The 22,845-nt window shown below is 30.9% G+C and overlaps 1 protein-coding gene and 3 long non-coding RNA genes across 4 annotated transcripts in view; 1 reads left to right on the forward strand and 3 right to left on the reverse strand.

Annotated features, from left to right (window-relative positions):
- LOC138127864 (uncharacterized) overlaps positions 1-2,059 on the reverse strand; it is a 131,745-nt gene extending 129,686 nt beyond the window's left edge. Inside the window, exon 1 of the long non-coding RNA XR_011158461.1 lies at positions 1,114-2,059. This is a non-coding gene — a long non-coding RNA (uncharacterized lncRNA). The remainder of the gene's footprint in view (positions 1-1,113) is intronic.
- A 7,380-nt stretch (positions 2,060-9,439) lies between these two features.
- On the reverse strand, positions 9,440-14,426 carry LOC138127866 (uncharacterized). Its single transcript, XR_011158462.1, has 2 exons — positions 10,287-14,426; positions 9,440-10,234 (listed from the first exon to the last, which is right to left on the reverse strand). It is a non-coding gene; the product is annotated as an uncharacterized lncRNA (long non-coding RNA).
- LOC138127867 (uncharacterized) lies at positions 14,414-14,782 on the forward strand. The gene is made up of 2 exons (XR_011158463.1): positions 14,414-14,454; positions 14,510-14,782. It is a non-coding gene; the product is annotated as an uncharacterized lncRNA (long non-coding RNA).
- Positions 14,783-19,411: 4,629 nt separating this feature from the next.
- On the reverse strand, positions 19,412-22,793 carry LOC138128923 (probable multidrug resistance-associated protein lethal(2)03659). Its single transcript, XM_069045146.1, has 4 exons — positions 22,674-22,793; positions 20,955-22,621; positions 20,676-20,906; positions 19,412-20,627 (listed from the first exon to the last, which is right to left on the reverse strand). Exons 1-4 carry the CDS (start codon positions 22,721-22,723, stop codon positions 19,705-19,707), a joined length of 2,871 nt encoding a protein of 956 aa, XP_068901247.1. The 5' UTR covers positions 22,724-22,793; the 3' UTR covers positions 19,412-19,704.
- Positions 22,794-22,845: the final 52 nt, after the last annotated feature.

Raw genomic sequence — 22,845 nt, forward strand, 5'->3', positions numbered from 1 at the left:
GTGGGGTTTTGTTAACTTTTGGACAAAAATGTACCTACGCCATTTTGGATCCGCAATTTTGTTTCTTGACAAGTAGATGCACCAAATACCGGATTTGGTGACGTTTTGTTAACTTTTAAAAAATAAGTTTCGCCATTTTGGATCAGCCATTTTGTTTTTCGAAAAGTTAATATTCAAATCGTATTGAGCGACCTCGAAAAACCTCATATACTGATTTTGATAAAATTCTGTTAATTTAAAAAAAAATTGTCGCCATTTCGGGTCCGCCATTTTGTTTTTTTGCAAAATAAATTGTAGATTCATAACCAGCAACCTTGAAAACCTCTTTACACAAGATTCCATTAAAAACCAACTATTCACAGCGCGAATAATCAGCGAACCTTTGTGACCAGGTTTTTGGGATTTCGGCCCACTGTGCGGCCCTCCGGAGCTCTCGAACTGTCGATTCCATCTTCGTGGCCGGTGTCGAGATTTGTTGACCGATGCCTTTATTAACACCGGGGAAGCAGATGCCTCCCGTCGAAGAAGATAGCCGTTTGCAGGCCGGCGTCATTCTATTTCTAATTATTCTCTTATGTCATCATTTCGTTAATGGTCTCTTTTTGTTACTCCTAGTGCTCTCCTGTGGTATTTCATTTCAATTGCTTGCATTCTGTTTTTTTTTGTCTCTTTGTCATTACTCATTAGTCATTACCCAAGATTCATTGTTTGACAGACTCATTTTTGTCTTTCGGCTAATTTTTTTTTTTGCTGTTGTTAATTTGTAGTGTCCGATATTTACTTGCTTCACTTTCTCTTTGGTCTTTTCAATTATTTCGTCCATCATTGTTATGAAGAATAGCGCGCTCAGTACTCCTCCTTGTCTAAGACCATCTACGGTTATGAAGTCTTTCGATCTGTTGTTTTTACTCCTGACATAGTTACGGCTATTTTGATACAAACTTTTTGTAGCTGTTATGAGTTGTGGGTCTATTCCTTTTTTTTTCTACGCATTCCCATACTTTTCCCCTCGGTATCCTGTCGAACGCCATTTTTAAATTAATAAATCCTAGGTATAATTCTGAGTTCTTTTGAATTGTTTTACATATATATGCTCTCTTTGATTGTGAAGACAGTAGTTATATAGTGCTGGTTCTGGCTCACTCAAAAATCACGTTTTAGAATCATGTGTTTTGCGTGATCTCTTCAAAACGCCAGTTTCAGAATCATGTATTTTGCGTGACCTTCAACTGTATCAGTCATGTCGCGATCAAAACGCTAGTTTTAATTTGCGTTTGTAGTTTAGTCAAAACATAGTTTTTGATTAAGAGTAAATTATCTGATCATTACATCCGTTTTGGTTCCATCAAAAACATGGTTTTTGATTCAGGTAAATAAGCGGTATTTTGCGTGACTTATATTTTTATAAGCTAGAAACATTGAGGAAGATATTGAAGTTTCATATTTCTGTGTTCTCTGCAAAACATAGTTTTTGATTCATGCAAATAAGTAGTATTTTGCATGATCTTTATTTTTCTGAAGGGGTCATTGTGTTTTCATTCATCTAAACATTGAGGTAGTGGGGGATCATTTTATAATTGTATGCTGAACTTACATTTTCATAGTATTAAAGCAGCTGCATAGTATCAAAATTAAACGATGAGTCATTTCTTAAAATCTATAAACGAAGAAACTCATCTTGTGCCATATGTGAGGCCAAGTTATTTAGAAATTGATAGAAGATTCCCCATTAAAAGATTTATTAAGACGGAAACTCAGTTTGGTGAACAAGTAGTCGTTGATTGTAGTGAATTTAAAACGCCTCTTCCACAACGGTTTACAGAAAAATTTAGCGAAAAAGTTATTCAAACTTTAAACAATTTATTGAAACAAGGAAAAAACATTTTTATGGTTAGTGAAGGAATAGTTGGAAGAACAACCAATATCAAGTTTGTTGAACAGACAGAAGAATAAATTTTTCTGGAGCTACACGAGAAAAAAAAATGCCTGTTCCGATTAAATATAAGTGTCCATCATGCAAAGGTGAAAGTGATATGGAAGGTGTCAGATGTCTTCCTTGCGCCATGCACGATTTAATTAAGAGTCAACATTTTAAACATTTTTTACGAGAATATAGAACTAAAGAGTGAATTTGTGTGTTCCTAAATGTTATTATTATTTATTTGAAATTGTATATTTTGTAGTAATGTAAATATAAATAAACTTTCACATATTCATGTTGTTTTATTGCTACTATCACTACCATATTGTGATGTAAAATATTGCTTAATCACAATTATGTGAAGGTTGAAGATGCTGACTTAGGTTAGTCATCTCTATCCGGATGATTATGAACTGCAAAGTAAGGAAATAATGAAATAAAACACTAGATTCTTTATTATAATTTTATTAAAAATATAAATTACATTTGAATGTATTATGTGATGCTACTTTTATCAATCCAACTGTTGTGTGTGTTGTTTAGTCCTAACCATTTGACATACATTTTTTTTCCTTTTTTTCTTAAAACTTTTTCCACCAAGTAAATATCCGAATGTTTTACTTTCTGCAATTCTTCTTCATAAAATCCTCCTAATATATCTTCGCCCTGTACATCTTTTAATAAATATGTTGTTGGATTAGTTAGCTTTACTTTTTTAACAATGAAAATTTCGTTTGACCAATTGGCTGTATAAGATTTATCAAAAATTTGACGATGTTTACTTATTCGTACATGATCACCAACAGAAAATTTATTATGTACATTTGCAAGCTTTATATGAGTATAAATTGATTTCAATATTGATCTTTCATTGCTTTTTTTAACATTTGCGGGTGTAGTTTTAATTGTGCTGTGATATTTGTTGTTATATTCGTTGGCGATTTTATCTAATATATTGACCCATTTATAATTTCCTTGAAAACTAAATTGTACCCACATTAATTGCTTTAGCGTTCTGTTGACCCGTTCAACTATAGATGCTTTAATAGAACTGAACGTACTATAATGATTAATTTTACGTTTTTTCATTAAACTTTGAAATTTTGTATTAAAAAACTCTTTACCGTTGTCAGTCTGTAAGTTTTTAGGTGGTGGTTTTACTTTTAGTAAAATATTCTCCATTGCTGTACTCACATCAATAGAATTTTTTGTCTTTAATGGAGCCATCCAGACGTACTTAGAAAAGCAATCAATTACAACTAAAATGTATTTAAATTGTTGATTTTCTTTGGCATATGGAATCATTTCCACAAGATCAGCTTGCAATGTTTCATTTAGTCCTTTAATTATAATACGACGACGTTGGAATTTTTTTCTTGCAGGCTTATGTAATTCTTTTACGATATCCATTTTGATGGAAGTAGGTTTATAACCATTATCTTTTAATTTGGAAACCATGCTTATTATTAATGTTTTATAATCGCTTTTTCATCATTGACTGACTGATTTTCAAATTTTATTGGACATTTAACAATTATTTGCGCAAATAAACATTTAAATTTATTGTTTTTAGTTTTCGATGTACTTTGTTTAACAACAAATGATATACTTGTTCCAAATTGCATTTGATAATTCAAAGCTTGTTCTTTAGTAAATAATTTATCATTTAAACTTATAAGAACCTCTTCATTGTTTAGAAGAATCTTTTCAATGGTACCCTGTTCTAATGGAAATTTATAATCAACTCTGTCAAATCCTATAATATATTTATTATCTACAATGGCATTAGCTTCAAATTTTAAAATTACGTTATAAAACATATATGAGGATGAAAGAATTTCTTTGTCACTAAACTTTGTCAATACCAATTGTGGATTTTTAACTAAGTGACGTCCAAATTTATCAAGCGTCATCATTCAATAATACCAGATTCACGCAATTCTTCTACAATTGAAACTATTTCGTTATTGTGACCCGAATGTCCCGCTGTCTGCGAAGCAACTAATAACCGAAGTCTTTCGACTAATTCATTTGGATCATCCCAGTAAACATAATTTATTGGATAATTATTTGTTTCTTTTATCATACCTTTACCGATGGCTTTTCTTGGTCTTTTAGGAGTTTCAGTATAATTTTGAGATGGAAAGTATAAGGGAGCAATAACTGATTTATATTTATCAGATCTAAGGCGAATTGGAGCAGAAGGATCAAAGTTAGGACGACAAGCATTGCCTAAATCCAAAATCTCTTTATATGTACTCAAGTCATTTTGTGTATACTTTTTAGGATTGTTTTTAAATAAAAGTTCATAGAGTCCCGGTGTTGTTTTATAAAAGTTGTTATCTACTTTAATGTCTTTGCCCATAAACTCTACAACAGATGAACCAATGAAGAATTTCTCTTGAAAGCTGTCGTGTCTTATGCCAGTCCTATGATCAAATTCTCGTTTCTTATCAAGAATCATAGCACTTATATATTGTCGTGGTATTTCATCAAAACTTTCTAAGTACTCAGTAAATAAATCTGTTCCAACAATATTTGAAATATTATTTTTACTTTCTTCAACTGAATTTTCAATTAACTCATCTAGTTCTATATTGTCTACATTTTCAGGTTCCTCTATAAAACTTTCTGGCTCTACCTCCTTTTTTAAAACTGATGCATCATGTGATGTACTTTGAAGTAGCTTATCAATTTCATTCAAATCAACTTTATCATCTTTTATTGAATCCATTCTTTTTTGAAGTTTAGAGATTCTATCCGAAAGAGTAAGCTTATTTTCGACGGGAATAATTTGTTTAAATGTTTCTTGTTTTTCTTCTTTAGGTTTAAAGTTGTTGACAATGCCTTTTTCTTGTAACTGATTGGATATTGTTTCAAGTCTTTTGGTAATAGGAGAAAAGGTGTTTTCATAAATAGACTCATCTTGTTTTAGCAAAGTCATTTTTCGCTTTACTTCATCTCTTTTCTTAATTAATTTTTTTAGATTGTCTGTGTCTGTATCATTAACTCTACTTTTTAAATTCATAGTTAATACAAATACGCAAAACGTTATCAAACCGTAAAAGCGTTACAAAGCGTTAACAAACTGCTTCTAAAACTGTGGAATTTGGTACTTTGTTTTGTTTATATAGTTTTTCTTACTGAAATTAAGGTTGTATGAAGCAATCAAAACCTTTTCTATAACCTCCACTATTGAAATCTTTTTCTTTGTCAATTACTAAAAAATTGAATTTATCCTGCCAACATAAATGACACATTTCTTTAAATTGTTCATAAGTGAGCTCCGAACTAACGTTGTCTCTATAAATGCGAAGTAAATTTAACTCATCTTGTTTAAATACTATTAAAAAATTTGCATTGTCTCTAATTAATTGTTTCGGAATTTTGGTATAAGTCTGACACAAATAGAAACAGTCAATATTTTTATGTCTACCCATACTAAAATATTCTCTCATAACATTTTGTTTATCGCAAGCTACATCATCAAAAATTATTAAGGAATTAGGTTTAACTTCTGATGAAGAGGGAATATTATTTTCTAGATTATTAAATGCAAAGAAATTCATTCCTTTTATAGGTTTTAATAATGTTTCTAAATACTGATATTTTGGTTGAAATAATGATTTTGAAAAAACATAGACGTTTTCAAATCGCAATCCATTAGGATGTTCAATTAAACTTATCATTGTATTGGTTTTACCACAGTTTGATGGTCCTACAATAAGACAACGTATAGTTGAGGGAAAAAGTCCTCCATGTCTTTTTTTGTTAATAGTTTTAAAATCATTGTTTGAAACTTGTAGTGTTATTGGTTGTTGTACTATTCGCATTTTGCATGAAACTAATGAGAAAATTTTCTGTAAACTATAAATATTCTTATCCAAACCTGTTTTGTTTTAGTTGTGTTTTAGTTGGTAAAACCTAAACTTCATAAAGTCTATATATGGCAGTAAAAAAACGAAAGCGTAACAGTCAAGTAAAAACGGTTAAAAAGAGATATAGTGGGCGTGGTATTCTAAATTCGGTGATAAATAAGCTACCCGTAGAACTTCATATTCCGGGTTATAATTATTGTGGACCAGGAACAAAACTATCAAAACGGCTTTCCAGAGGCGATAAAGGAGTTAATGATTTGGATGAAGCCTGCAAGGAACATGATATCGCTTATAATAAGAGTTTAGATCTAATCAATAGACATAAAGCAGACCGTGTCTTATTAGAGAAAGCAAAGCTTAGATTACGTTCTTCTAATTCTTCACTTGGAGAAAAAACTGCGGCTTTGGGTGTTGCATCTGCAATGAAAGCTAAATTAACACTTGGAATGGGTTGTTCATCAGCAAAAAAATCTCAGCGCTCAAAAACTAAATTTAAGAAAAGTAAAAAAGGATTAGGGTTTAACCAACTAAGAAAAATTGCAAAAACAGCAATTAAAGGAAAGAAGTTTAAAAACAACATTGATATTATAAAAGCAGCAGTAAAAGCTGTAAAATCAGTAAAAAACAAAAGTCCTATTAAACATACACGCACTATTCCTATACCAAAAACTGGTGGATTTTTACCGCTTATTCCAATTTTTGCTGCATTAGGGGCCTTAGGTTCTTTAGGTGGTGGTGCTGCAGCAATTGCAAAAGCAGTAAATGATACTAAAGCAGCTAAAGAACAACTTAAAGAAACTCAAAGACATAATCAAAATATGGAAGCCATTGCATTAAATAAGTCTAAATCAGGAAAAGGATTGTTTTTAAAACCTTATAAAAAGGGATTCGGTCTTTTTTTAGGACCATGGAAATCACCAAGGACATTCCTATAAAGCTTCCAAAACGTGCCTTAACAAATATTGATTTAAAAAAATTTGCAAAACTATTAGAAATTCATAATTTTAGAGGAGTATTTATGAAAGATTCATTGCCTAAATCAGGAGCCAAAGTTAACGAAACTGGTCTCATAAATTTAGATGATCAGAAAGGTAATGGAACTCACTGGACTGCTTATAAAAAAATTAATAACCAGGTCATTTATTTTGATAGCTTTGGCAACTTACCGCCACCTACAGAATTAGTTAAATATTTAAACAAAAACAATAAGTGTGAAATAATATATAATCATCAAACATTACAAAAGTTTGATACAGTAATTTGTGGACATTTGTGTTTAAAATTTTTGTACAACTATAATAATTAATAACGGATGTAGATAGTTTTTAGTTTAGCACAGTCTTTTGTATGTGTTTGTATCATGTCTGTTACGTTTACTTTAACAGGAACAAGTTCAATACTTTCAAGTAAATATTATCCTCCTTTAGTATTGGATAACAGTGAATACGCTTTAGGTTTAATAAACTTAGAAACATTTAATTCAATAGCAAACGTAACTAATTCAAATAACAAATTTTATTTTACCTTAACAAATCAAACAAAAGGTTTTATTGAAATTCCTGAGGGTTCTTATGAAATTGATGAACTCAATGCTTTTTTAAGTCAAGAACTTATTAGATATGTTAAAAACGAATCATTAAAAACAAATCACTACATGCAACAACCTACTTTACTTATAGAAGGAAATAACAATACCTTAAAATGTGAAATTAAATGTAGTCTTGATATTGACTTTACAAAAAAAGACACTATTGGTAGTTTACTAGGTTTCAGCAGTAATACACTTAGAGCAAACAAAAAACATATATCAGATAATCCTTGTAAAATATTCAAAGTAAATGCATTATGTGTGGAGTGTAATATTGTATCTGGTGCGTATCGCAATGGTAAAGAAGTGCATGTTATTCATGAATTTTTTCCTTGTGTACCTCCTGGATACAAAATAATAGAAACACCTTCTAGTGTTATTTATCTACCAGTTAACACTAAACAAATAGATGAGATAACAATTAAAATAACTGATCAAGATGGAAATATTGTCAATTTTAGAGGAGAAGTGCTAACAGTAAGGTTGCATTTGCGTAAAGTAAAATAGCGATCCTGCAATGGGAATAGTGTTTAATGTTAATAGTAAAATTGGTGCAGCATACAAGGGTAAAAATATAAATATCTCAAAAACAAATAAAATTTCTAGTCGAGTGAAAAACGTGAAAGTGTTAACTACAGCAAACCGTTTGTTTTTAAAATCTTTAGGATTTCGAGTAAAAGTATAAATTTAGCAAAATGAATTTTGAAATTCTGAATGTTCAGGAACCACCGTTGTTTGATATGACAATTGCTTATGCTGAAAAACGTACTCATCCACCTTATGCATCTAGTTCTTTTAATAACAATGATGAAATTAGAATTCCAATACAACAACAAGACATATACACTTTACCTTGGTACAGTACGTTACATGTTCAAGGAAAAGTAAAAGTGTATGGTAAAGATAATGCTGTTTTACCACCTTCAAGCGTTGAATTTGTTAACATGGGAATTTTATTTTTGTTTAATGAAATACGTTATGAAATATCAGGAGATTCCATTGATACTGTTAGAAATCCGGGAATTGCGTCTGTTTTAAAAGGATATGCAACATACAACGAATCACAAAGTAAGGCTCTTCAAAACAGTGGTTGGTTTCCCAAAGAACAATCTACTATTATTGATGGAGTGAGTGGTAGTTTTGATGTTATAATTCCACTTCACATGGTTTTGGGTTTGTGTGAAGACTTTAAAAAAGTTTTGGTAAATGCTCGACAAGAATTAGTACTACGTCGCGGTAGTGATGATAGTAATGCATTTTTGCTTGATGATGATTTAGATAAGACAGTAAAATTGTCTTTAGAAAAAATATCATGGAGAGTTCCTCATATTACAACAACAATAAAAGAACAATTAAAATTATTGGATATTGTTAAAAGTGCAAAAGAATTGTACATTCCTTTTCGAAGTCGAGAATTACATGAATATCCAGTTTTACCTCAAACACAAAAACATACATGGGCTATTAAATCTGCTATAGAAAAACCTCAATATGTAATGTTTGCATTACAAACAGATCGAAAAAATCAACTTACTAAAAACTGTAGTCGTTTTGATCATTGTTATTTAAGAAATATTAAAGTTTTCCTTAATGATACACATTATCCATATGACAATTTAAATATAAATTTTGTTAACAATCAATATGCTCTCTTATATGAAATGTTTACTAATTTTCAAAATTCTTTTCTTTACAAAGAAAGTGAACCTATTTTTACTCCAAAAGAGTTTAAAGATATTGCACCAATTGCAGTGATTGATTGTTCTAAACAAAACGAAGAATTAAAAAGAAGTGCAGTGGATATTAGAATAGAATTTGAAACAAGTGTAAATATACCTGATAAAACAACTGCTTATTGTTTAATTTTGCATGATAGAATAGCTAAATATATACCAATTAAAAACATAATATCTTTAGTTAGATAGGTTATAAGTAGGTACCCATGTATTTATTTATTTATTTAGTTATTGTTATTATTACTTAGGTAGTATTTAAGATAAATAGTTGTAGCACCTTAATTATGTAAGAAAATTTATAAATAAAAGACAAAAAAAATATGAAAAGTGTTTTATTGAATAGATGATAATAATGTTAACAGAGTCAAAGTTTCTTTATAATCCTGGAGCTTTGTTGATGGCCATCTCGCTGAGTCTGGACCGCAAGTCCAACCTAGCTGAGCCTCTGGATCGCTGTTTCCTTTGAATATGTTTTCCTTTACCCATTGTAATATTTGGGAGTGTTTAACATTTTCATGAGGCTTAAATCTATATAAAACATCTTTATTTAATTTCAACGACAAAATCGCTATCTGAAGCTTTTTGTAGTCAGCTATGTATGAAACATTACATACAAATTGATCAATGCATGATACAACAGTTTGATGGTTTTGCAAAATATTCAACAATGGAAATTCCTTTGTGCAAATGTTTTGCAAATTGTTGTTGGACAATAACTCTAACAGATAATAAATATGTGATACATTTTTCTCTAAACCATGAGCAGTTAACAAGGCATATAATTTCGAATAAGAAAGCAAACTTACATTTTCTTTCCTACAGATATCTACAAATGTGTGTACATACTTATCTAAAAATTTTCTTTTCTGTAACAGTTTTACAAATATTTCAACATTAGCATTTTTTATGTAAAGAGACATTTTTGGAAAAATTTCACTTGGAATAATAAAGTCTTCTCGGTTCATCAGAGTAAAAAGTTTAAGTTTCGTTTGATGAGTGTCTTCATACAGGATCAGGTTATTTAAATGTTTCATATAAATTTTCTGTAGAGCATCTTGGGCTTCGATTTTGATTTGTAACAAAAGATCCATCTTGGAAACACTGGTTAGCACTGCAACAACAATAAAATAAAATTATTTGTGTTGCTAGTTTGTATGCAGTACCTCATTTTGTAGTTGATATCCCTTCCATTATTTACTTATGTACACATATGTACTTTACTCATAATTAATATTTTCTTCTTCTTTTTCTCCGTTAGGTGTCGCTTGATACATATAGCCCCAAGGCTTAGTGTCAGTTGTATCAAAATTAAGAATACGTTTATCATCAAATGGACTTAAGACAATTTTTTTCTGTTTGATAGATGATACCTTGTGGTTTTTAGATCTTATTAACTTTTGCACTTTTTCTAAAATTGTTTGATCGAACAAACAATTTTTATAATCATGAAATGTGATGGCTTTTATTGAAGATTTTGTAGATCCTTTTGATTTTTTAACTAAATACTCTTTTGATTTATCGTCATCTACAGTGTAAGCATACATTTTTGATCTTAAACCAACAAATTCTAACATAATTTTTCCATTGTTTTCATCTTTCATAAGGCCGGGTACTTTTTTGTTTCTTTGTATAATGTTATAAATATTGTTAGTTTCATAATCTGAGGTATCAAAAAGATGAAAATCTTTTTTAATATATTCATATATGTCATAAACTTTAAATTCATAGATTAAACTGTCAGTATCGGTATAAAGTAATTTTGCAGAGTTTTGGAAGGTTTTAATAACATAGTTGTAATGAAAATGATATAAGAAAGTTTTCGAAATATCTAAGATACTAAAACCAACGTATATTGGTTTATTCAGATAAACTTCTAATTTATTCATTTCAACAACAACAATATTTTCATCAAAAATAATGGAGCTATGAAAATTAGGTCTTGAAATTAATGCGCGTAGTCCCCAGCGTCCTCCACCCCATTTCGTTACCAATCGAATGTCTCTATGTTTTCTAACATTCTCCATACATTTACCATAAATAGCATTAATCATTAATTTATAGAAATCTTTTTCAAAATCATTTTTAGACTGTTGCCTGAGTTTGGTATTTAAGTCAATATATTGTTTAAGCCATGGTGATTGTTTGAATTTTAAAACTTTGTGAACTTTAGTTAATTTCATTCCCAGGTCTAAATACATTTTCAAATTTCTATAATGAATAATATAATTTTTTTTTGGAAATAATGTTAAAAGCAGTTTTTTAATTTTGGATGTAGAATTTGGTGGCACCATATGTTCAGGCGCCAATGGTAAATCGCTATGCATATCATGTATGCAAATGGGATAATCTAAATCACATTCAAGTATGTAACCAATTTGAGAAGTATTGGAGGTATATAATATTTGTTGAATGTTAAAATTTTCTAAAAACTCAAATTCACCATATGGCAAATATTCTGACATTGCTGCACCATATAAATTATTCACGTCAAAATACATTAAGTACTTGCTGTCTAAATTTTGTATAAAATTTTCTCTCATATATTTATTATTTGCTTTTGCATATCTATTTGAACACTGTGATACACCACCTCTTATTCCTTTTTCTATAAATAATATTTGATCAATATCCATCAAACGTTCTAATGTTATATTTGTGGTTTTGAGCATAGCATCAAATGTAAGTCCGGGAGTAGTAAAGTAATGTAAAGGATCTAAATCATATGTTTTTTTGCATGTATCACGAAAAGCTTCAAAAACATCTGTAAGTAAAAGAACATCAGTCTTTAAATACAAATCAGCATACTCTCCTATTGTTTTAATATGAAAGCAGTCCCAAACTTTTTTAGCATGATAATAGTCGCTGTCACTAATAGGTTCCTCAGTAAGTTCACTGTAAAATGCTTCTTTACAAGGTAAAACGGTTTCCTCTAAACGTTCAAATGAATCAATGTAATCATAAGGAAATATACCTTTTTTTGTTAATAACAAGAATTCTTCTTCGGTATTACAAAATAATTTTGTTATAGATTTTTGTTCGTTTTGTAAATTTGATGAAAGTTTTCCTAGAGCTTGAGACATAAAACGAAAAGAATCAACAAATCGTAAAGATACATTTGTGCCTGCAACATATTTAGTAAAAGAAATGTATTTTTCTTTATTTATAGGTAGCAATTTGATTGTTCCTTGAAACTGTGTTGATAGTTCTTTAATTATAAAATGAGCATCATATCCACTCAAGTTGTGAAAAACAACAGGAATGTAATGAGCATCTTTATAATTTAAGTTACAAACTTGATGCGCTAAACCACGAAATTCTCCTGTTTGATGATTATGATCTCGTACTTTCATTTGGTTTGGTTGAAATGTTTGTTTGCAGATGTGACAATTGTCATTTGTTGTTGTTGTTGTTGTTGTTGTTATTGTTGTCATTGGTAAAATTATTTTAAGCTGTTCATCACAAAACTGTGAAATTTCTTCCAACTCTTTAACAAACCACTGAATGCAATCTTTACCACGATAAATATTAAATTTAGAGAATGAATCGTTATAAGAGCATTTTAGATAATAGGCTACACTAAATGCAACATGATTTTGATATATTTTAGAATTAGATTTGGTAGAGTAATTATTGTCTGATGCCTTTTCTAAAATACTTTCTAAATCTGCGTATATAACAAAGGGAACTTTTTCTTTATAAGAATGATTTTCAAACTGCAAAAATTTCTTTGTTTCATCAGGTAATTTGACACAACATTGATTTGACTTTAGGCAATAACGCAAATGATTTTGGAGTAGATTGTCAGTGGTAAAAGAATTTAAACATCTCTCACAAACAAAACATTTATTATTATGATTTGATAATTGTTTAGATAACAAACGAGATAAATTTTTAATCCACACAAAGTGATAAAGTAAGGACTTTTTAGAAGCAAAAGACAAATTTGGTTTAGTATTAATTGGCAACATTAATAAATTGATAACTTTAATATCAGCTTTATGTGTTTGTGAACTTAAAGAACAAGGCAAAATTTTTGAACGCTCAAAACAATATAAGTTAATGGCAAGATTGTTATGTTTTTCAAACTTTCTAACATCTTTAATTGTAATTGGAAACTGGATATTTTGATATTTTAACACATCTTTAAAATGTGGATAAGAAGAAATTCTATTAGCGTTTTTCTTTGCAGGATACAAAGCAGATACAACTGACCATAAAAAACAAAAATTATCATCATTTTCAACATTAATTACTGCATGTTTTTTTTTAATAAAATTTGGTACAGTTACAAACGTTGAAAAACCTATCTTTAATGGATCATACCTGTTAATATTTACTTTAAGCCCTACAACTTCATGAAGAGCCCATCCAGAATCCTTTTCTGCAAACTCTTCTAATTTATTCATTAATTTATCGGTAACATTTTCTTTGTACCACCGTTTTAAATTAGTTGAAGTGTCAATTGGAACATTTTTTGTGCAAAAGCTTTTTATGTCAATTTCACCAGTTTGAGGTTTTATGAAATAAGCGGAGAAAATAACATTCACTTTTATCATAGACTCCTTTAAGATTTTTTTAATTTTAATTGAAAAACACTTAAAAGCTTTATTGAAAAAAATTAAAGGGTCTTTTATATTTAATGTTGATATAAAACCAGTACGAATTCTTCCATTAAAAGCTGATTCAATATTTTCCCATTTTACATTAGAGCAATTTCGATTTAAATTAGTTGAAAGTTTTCCTCCCGTTTTCAAAATTAAATTTTGTTTAAGTTTTTTTAATTTTAAACGATAATATTTTAAATATGATAAACTAGATTCTAAAGAATGAAGTGACTCTAAAACATTATTTTTATGCAATTTGTTTTTTATTGCTTTATTAACAATTTTGATTGTATTATTTATATGAATTTGAAATTTATTTAACTCATCTATAGTTTTTAATTTTGAGAAATATTCACGTACCACTTTTAAGACTCTTTTACATAAACGTGTGACGGTTTCCATTGAAGTTTAATAAAGAAGCTGCACAAACAATGTCAATATTCAAAAAAAGATTCTTATTTATAGTGAGATAAAAAGAATAAAATAATGGTGATAACATGTTAATTACCTAAAGTAAAAATAAATTGGGATATATTTTGCCGAAGATAAGCAAAATGTTTCTTTCTTTAAAAGTTGGTGGGAGACAAAAAGAGGGATGTAACAAGAGTGGGGACATTGAAATAAATATAGCAGTAATTGGCTTAGTTTTATACACTTTGATAATTGTCAACTTGCGAGTACTACAACATGAATTTCCAAAATTTTGATAGTTACAATAATCAAAATGGTAAGTTTTTTTTTTTTAATATAAAACTGTATTTCATATATTTATTATTTTAAAGGAATTGTTCAATGTCCCTACAACCCCTTCCATAAATGCTTGGAGCATCGTTTGTCGATCCACATGTACAAGGCTCATCGTGAGGAGTACATGAAAGACATGGACCGCAAGTGGAAAGAGGGTGCTGCGGAACGGCAAAGATTATGGGAAGAAATGAAGAAGAGACCAAAAATTGTCATCCCTCAAGTAAATTACACTCCCGATGATGAAAATTGGGATGATTGCGATGAAAATAATGTATTTGAGAATAAATAAATAAATGTTTATACTTTTATCTTTGTTATTATTATTAAATAACCATATAACACCCCTATTTAAAAAAAAAAAAAAAAAAAAAAAAGAGTCCTGACTTTTCAATCCAGCTATGAGACATATCTTAGGAGAACCTACATCAGTAACAAAGTTTAACCCCCGTTTTTGGTCGGGCGGAAATGACTTTAATTTTATACTTTTTGGCACTTAAAACATTTTTATTTTTTAAAATGTTTATGATGGTTGGATTTAGAAAAATTCATGTTTTTAAATTGTTACTTTTTTAATTTTTTTTCTTTAAAAAGTGATGTTTTTTTACCAAAAAAAGGCACTTAAAAACATTTTAAAATTTTTTTAATTAAATCCTTGAATTCTCCATAAAAAATGCTACTTGTGGTTTTAATTTCAAATTTTTATCTCAAAATTAAATTAATTTAAGCTAAGGGTAGTTTTTTTAAATGTTGTCAGAACCATATCGAGTTGCATATCAAACTTCATCGCTTAAACTCACAAATTTAAATAAGAACTCAAATTCAAAAAATATTGAACGGTGTAGAAAATACAAAATGATCAACCCTAAAAAAATTTTGATTTAAATAAATCGATTTTCCATTTCTTTGCGCATGTTTTTTTACATAGATCATTTTTCAATAAAACGAATAGTTTTTGAGATAAACGCTATTAAAGTTTTACAATTTTACTCTTTAATTGTAATTTGAGCTTATGCACGTGAATCAATCAACTTTTAGTTTTTACCATTCGATTTATAACAACTTTTTGCAACTTTTTTTCCTCTATTATTTTGGGCTCCAACGTACCGTTTACGAAATAAAGTTTCAAAAAATTTTCTTTAAAATATAATTTGAGGTTATATTTATGATTCTATTAACTTCAATTTTGTTTCATTTAATTTCAATCGTCTATATGCAGCTTTTTTTCCTTTATTATTTTTGATCTTAAACCACCCTTTCAAATATATTTGCTGTTTGAATTTATATTGTAAATGTAATTTTGTATAGTGAAAAATTACAAATACATATTACGAATAAAAATCAAGAAAAAATTAAACGATTGTTTGTTTTTAATATTTTATTCATGACATTTATAAATATTAGGTACATTGGTTGAAACTTAATTAAAAATTAAAGTTATTTGTTGATTAACAGACAGCATGTCCCAGTTCCTTACTATTTTTAAATATCGTTTACATGAAAATATGCAAACGATTAATCCTAAAATTATTAAAAGCCAACAAAACCAGCTGTAGTCTTTTAATATCCAGTCTGTTGAATATTGAATCAAAAACGTCCACTTTGATATTGATAATCCAAGTCCTGATAGAGCACCAAATTTTGCTGCAAGTTTGTGCCAAAATGTTATCACCAATAAATATCCAATCCAATTGAAAATGTACACAGCCATAAAAGCAAAATAAAAATCAAAATTATTTCCTAATAAACTTTTGCCAATATCGGCATTTAATTCATTTTCAATTGTAAACATTTTATGTTGTCCTGTGTTAATTGGCACATTTTTCTTTCCTTCAATCTCTTCATTTAAGGGTGCATTCATCTTCTTTGGTGCAACTTTTATTGGGGGTTGGTCACATTCAAAATAAATACAAAAGAAATCATTCTGTAATGGCTCTGTACGTCTGTGGGCGGTAACATAAAAAATTATGCTACAAATGAGTAATTAACGTTCTCTCCCACTGTTCATCTAGGCGTTATCACATAAGACGTTTCATTCGTTCACTCTTAGCCCCCACCCATTTAGAGGTAGACTTAAACGACCAAGGCACATGCAGAAAAATTGTGGGGGTTTTTTGTAAACTTTGCATTTTTTTATTATATAAATCATGATTCTTGTTTATTTCAATTACTAGTTTTCATTTATTCAATTGTTGGTAATTTCACGAAAAAAAAAATGTCTACTCAAAAAGTGAACATCCTTCAAAATAAAGTTATTAAGGTATGTATTTTTTAATTATTATTAAATTAATAACTAATAATAAAATTTATCAACAGCCTATGGAGGATGAGGAAACTAACTTTAGTCTACCTTCATTGATTGATTCCGAATCATTGTTGCAAGAGGTAATTTTTTTATTCAAATTTTTTCCGATTATTGATAAGTTTATATTTATTAAAATTGTAATTTTTATTAATAATAGAAACTTAATTATTTTCAGATTGGATTTATGGAACAGGTGGACGACAATGAGGAAGCGGAGGCCTTTACCACCCAGCCGCCAACTAGGGGTAAAGGCAAGGGCAAGGGCAAGGGTAAAACAATTACAACACCTCCAGAGGCGTCTCCATGTTCCTCGACTTCCTCATTTTATATGGAGGATGAAAAATCTTCAGTTGATCAAATTCAACAAGAATTTGAAACTAAAGTTAAGCATATGTACCAGGATATTATAAAAATGAATAAAAAAATTGACATAAAAATTCAAAAAATTAACAAATATTTAGTGGTAAAGCAACAATTAGTTAGGAAAAAAAAACAAAATTTGGTAGAATTAGAAAAATTAGAAAAAATAGTAGATAAAATGTGTTTTAGTGTATAGTTTTATGTATAAATAAAAAATATACTTAAAAAATAAATTTGTTTTATTTTACATTGTTTGTAACCTAAAGTACAGAGAATTTTCAATTAAAAATTATTATTAAAATATAAAAAAAAATCAAACAACACAACCGGATAATGTGTCTCCTATTTCATGTGATGTTTTGTTGTCATCGCTTTTTATTTCACCCAACACAGCCGGATGCTGTGGCTCTTATTTAACACAGTGTTTTGTTGACATCTTTCTTTATTTTTTGTTTCATTAATAGATTATTTAACACAGGATCGATAATTTTCCTTAATTCACTAATTCGTTTTTGAAATCTTAATCTATCTCTAGCATACATTTCCCAGGCTGATTTTCGAAAGTCATCAGTGTCATCTAAATTATGAATAATAACTTTATCACTAAATTTAACTTTCTTCATTATTGATTGTTTTTTCTATTGTGATTATAGCTCTTGTCATTTAATTAAGATAAAATAATCAAATTTTACGTATCTAATTAATATTTTATTCCCCACTCATAAACAAACAAAACACCACATATTCACTTTTATAAAAGTTTATTTATATTTTAACACTTTGAATTTTTTTATTAATTTCATACATTGCAATTAAATATTTTAAGTTTTTTATTGACTGTATATGTGACAATAATAACAAATTTTTCTTCTTATTCACTACTTTCAGATCTTGAACAAATTTCTTCTGATTTTTCATTGTTGTCACCTTTATTCTTCAATGAAAGATATATTTGTTGTTTTGCCAACGTTCCCCCGACTAATCATAAAAATTGTTTTTCCGTCTCTTAACTCCTGGTTGAGAGTTGTAATGGCCTCTTCAGTGAATTGCGATGTAAAACGCTGGGGTAAGGATGTTTTAAAATCCCCACAATCAACCACAACTTGTTTACCAAACTGTGAATCCTCTTTACTAAACCGATTAACTTGAAATTTTTTATTAACTTCCAGCTGGCTTGATTTTACAAACGGCACGAAAAAAGTTGCTTCATTAACACTTTGCAAAAATGAACTCATATTAAAAGTCTTTAGCAAAATATTCTTACTGTTGATATTAAACTAATATCAAACGATAAATCTTCCTTAATTAATACTCCATATCCCCTCCTTGTTAACAAAATAACGCCCACTATTTCTTACGCAATACCCTACCCTCAAACAAAACACATTTCCAAGTCACAAACAATGCAAATTTTTTATCTTTTATTAGAATTCAACAATTAGATTGAAAATATTTTTTATGATTTACTTACTATAAAATGCAATGCACGCACAGAGATATGAAACTCCATTACCTACCTCAATGTTATGTACATGAACACATACACACAACACCTGTTTGGAAAAATATAGGTCACGCAAAATACCGCTTACTTACATTAATCAAAAACCATGTATTTGATGGAACCAAAACGGATGTAATGATCAGATAGTTTACTCTGAATCAAAAACTATGTTTTGACTAATCTACAAACGCAAATTAAAACTAGCGTTTTGATCGCGACATGACTGATACAGTTGAAGGTCACGCAAAACACATGAGTCTAAAACGTGATTTTTGAGTGAGCCAGAACCAGCACTATATAACTACTGAAGACGTAGTCTTGAATACTGGGGTCTTTCCTAAAACCACTTTGTGAGTCTGTCATTTGTTCTTTTATTTCTCTTCTAAGTCTTTTTTCTAGTATCCTTTCGTACGTCTTTACTACTACGCTCAAGAGTGTGATACCTCTGTAGTTATTGCAGTCTAATCTATCCCCCTTTTTATACAGGGTGTTAAATTACATTTTTTAACTTGCGATAATTTTATTATTACTAATTAAACATTCACACGATCGTCCTTTATTGCTTTATCTATCGCTACTGTCTTTTGGTTTTTCTTTCTGCTCGCAACGGTCAAAATTATAGGTTCATTGCGGAGCGGAAAATCATCGTGTTTACTCGACACTCGATACTCGATACATTCGTAGAATGTTAATTAAGTGAAATCATCATCCAAGGAGAAAAGATGAAGAATAATCTCAAAATGATTCTTCCAGCACTTTGGTAGGCTTACACTGGTGCTGTGACCAGGATGACCAAATCAAAAATCATTAGGTTCAATATATAATAATAAACACCACTTGAGTTTTTGTAGAACCATTGGCGGATTCATTTATTTGAATTGCTACATAGTCTGATGCACCGATTTCAGGTTTTCAAATCTCAAACGTTCTTCATTGTTTAATTAAATATTCTCCTTACATTTACAAATGCTCAATAATAGCAAAGTTTACGGAGGGCGCTGGCGCTGGCAAAATTTCTACAGAGTGTAACTGTAAAAAAACTCAAAATTTTGTTTTACTGAAATTCATTTAATTTTGTCAGAGTTTAAAACATAATTGTAAAAGCGACTGTCTCTATTTTGTAAAAGAGTTCCTGTCCTTCCGAACTCGACAACTTTTCCCGACTCCATCACTAGAATCTTGTCCGCGTCCATGACAGTATTGAGCCTGTGCGCGATCGTCAACACTGTAGAATCTTTACACTTCATCCGAATCGTTCTTTGAATGGTCTCATCTGTTGCCAAGTCTACACTAGCGGTGGCTTCGTCGAGAGCAACGATTTTGGCGTTTTTCAAAATGGCTCGCACCAAGCACAACAACTGTCTTTGTCCCACGCTAAAGTTGCATCCACCTTCTAGAACTCTACTGTCAAGGCCCGAAGACAAACCGGAAACTAATTCTTTCAAGTCGACGTCCTCCAGAGCGTTCCAGATTTGAGAGTCGGAGTATTCGTCGAAGGGGTCCAGGTTTTGGCGTAGCGTCCCCAAGAACAAAATGGGTTCTTGGGGAATGATGGCGATTTTGGAGCGAAGAGTGTGCAATGGTACTGTCTTGGTGTCGACGCCGTCGATCGAAATGGTACCTTCGAAATTGTAGAGACGGAAAAGAGTGGAGATTATGGAAGACTTGCCGGCACCGGTTCTACCAACAATTCCAATTTTTTCGCCAGCTTTGATTGTCAAATTTACTTCTTGGAGTACCAAAGGTTTGTCACGAGAGTATCTCATCGACACTGCATTGAAAGTGATACCTCCGTGTTGCGGCCACGACTCGTGAGGAGTACAAGACCAATTGTCTTCTTCTGGTGTGACATCTGCATATTCGACAATACGTTCCACTGAGGTCATTTGGTACTCGAATTCTCCCCAACACCTGACTGCATACTGGACTAGTCCTACTATCATTATAGACTGAGTCACTGACAAACCAACAAGTCCGACAGAACTTCCTACAAGCACGGTGTATTAGTTTTAATCTAGTTACAATCAAAAAGTACCGTTTTTAAAAATCAATAAGTAAAACATCACTATGAAACTGTAGAAACAGCATGCCAGATCAATCCAGAATGTTTGAGAATAGAGGAAAGCTTTGTGTAAGTACCACATGGAACTGTGACAATTTTGCAGCTTGTCAAACTCCATCCGTAAATGTGTCTCAGCTTGAAATGATCGAATCACATCCAGTCCTTGTACCGACGCAGAAACGTGTGTAAATATGGGACTTCTTCCTAAAACATTGATGAAAATGCGGTATCATTTTTTTCAAACACTCTTACTTATTCCTTCTATTCTTTTAGCGTAACGAACTGATCGTTGGAAGAGTACAGAAATATAGTAGAACACGAGAAGCAACACTGCTGTGGGTAGTACCATCCAATAGTTAAAAATGAGTATAAGGATAATTGCGCCACTCATTCTGAGAATTGATCTAGTCACTTCCGAGAATGACACAGGGATAAACTCGTCCATAATTCCAATATCTTTGGAGAATCGATTGAGAACACGTCCTGAGGAGTGATCATTGAAGAAACTCATCGAAGCAAGAAGAATTTTTTGGAAGAGTGCGTCGTGCAAGCGTTTGGACGCGCACATGCAGAATTTTACAAAAGCCCAATTGCTTGTATGACTCAAAATTGCTAGTACTAGTAAAAGAATGCCGCAGACAAATAAATAATTTGTATCGTTGAGAAAGTACCACTTGTCCAACATTTTCGGTTTCTGCTTCAAGTTGATCCAAAATGCCAACGAATAATCGTAAAGACTCGACAGTATTTGGGTCAACACAAAAAACAGTAAAACAAGAGCAATAGTTGTGGGTGTGCCTCCAGATAAACAAAAACTTCTGTAAGCGTTGATGGTTCCGCAGCCGTCGTCTTCCAGAGCTTCGGAAGGTAAGTTGTGCTGTTGTATTGTCACATCACTGGAAAAGGTCTTCTTGTCTGTTTTCTTCATCTCAAGCTTATCAAATTTGGGGCAAGTTGATATATTTCCTTGTTCCAAAAGTACTACTCTGTCCATATCTTGGAGGAACTGGATCTGGTGGGTCACCACAATTACGCATTTGTCTCTTAGATAGTCTCGTATGCATCCGTAGAATATCTGGTTGGCAACGTGAACGTCTACTGCTGATAGAGGATCGTCTAAAAGATAGATGTCTGCCTCTCTGTAGACAGCCCTAGCTAGACTGATTCTTGCTTTTTGACCTCCACTCAACAATATACCTCTCTCTCCCACTAGACTGTTGTCGCCATGTGGAAAAAGTGAGAGGTCGTGTTCTAGACAACACACTCTTATCACTTCTTGGTACTTCTGCTTGTCCAAGGGTTCTCCGAACAAAATATTGTCTCTAACAGAACCAGTAAAAATCCAGGGTTGTTGGGGTGTGTACGACAAAGACCCTCCGACGACAACATCTCCCCTCAAAATTGTAATTTCCTTCAGGATGACTTGCAACAAAGTGGATTTTCCACTACCGGCAGTGCCAACAACCGCCACCAACTCACTAGGTTTTGCTGTAAATGTAGCATCTTTCAACACGTAATTTGGCAGAGACGAGTCCCACTTGACGCTAACATTTCTTACAAATACACCTGAAGTTTCTCTACTCTGGTACAAACTCTTGTGAGATGCTAAAATACAACTGTCAAGGGTTTTTGCAGATGTGCTTGATGTTTGACAATCTGAGAGTAAAAATTCTTGAAATCGTCTAACTGAAATTTGAAGTTCTGCGTACTGGTTCACGGCGGTGCCAAAATTGTGATATGCAAGTCTGATGTTTTCGTAGACTACGATCATTGCAAACATGTAATCAGAAGTGAGCGGTGCTTTAGACAATATTAAGAACAAAATACAAATGTAAGTGGACATTTTTTGTGAGTAGATAACAACGCAGGAGTTGAAAGTGCGACAGAGATTTGCTGTTGCGATTTTTTCAATTTCGTTCCTGTAATAGAGAAATATAACTATAAAGAATAAATTAAATTCTAAATACAAACTTTCTAAGGATATCTACTAATGCAGCAAATGGTTTCTCCCAAGTGAACATCTTGATCGCATTGATACCATTGATAATATTGCTCAGTATACGTATCCGACTGTCAGTATTTGCAGCTATGATTTTTCTAGTGGAAAAAATTTTTTTTGAGACCAAAGCTAAAACACAGATGT

This window comes from Tenebrio molitor, chromosome 4 (assembly GCF_963966145.1).
Source record: "Tenebrio molitor chromosome 4, icTenMoli1.1, whole genome shotgun sequence".
In the NCBI taxonomy this organism is placed as follows: domain Eukaryota; kingdom Metazoa; phylum Arthropoda; class Insecta; order Coleoptera; family Tenebrionidae; genus Tenebrio; species Tenebrio molitor.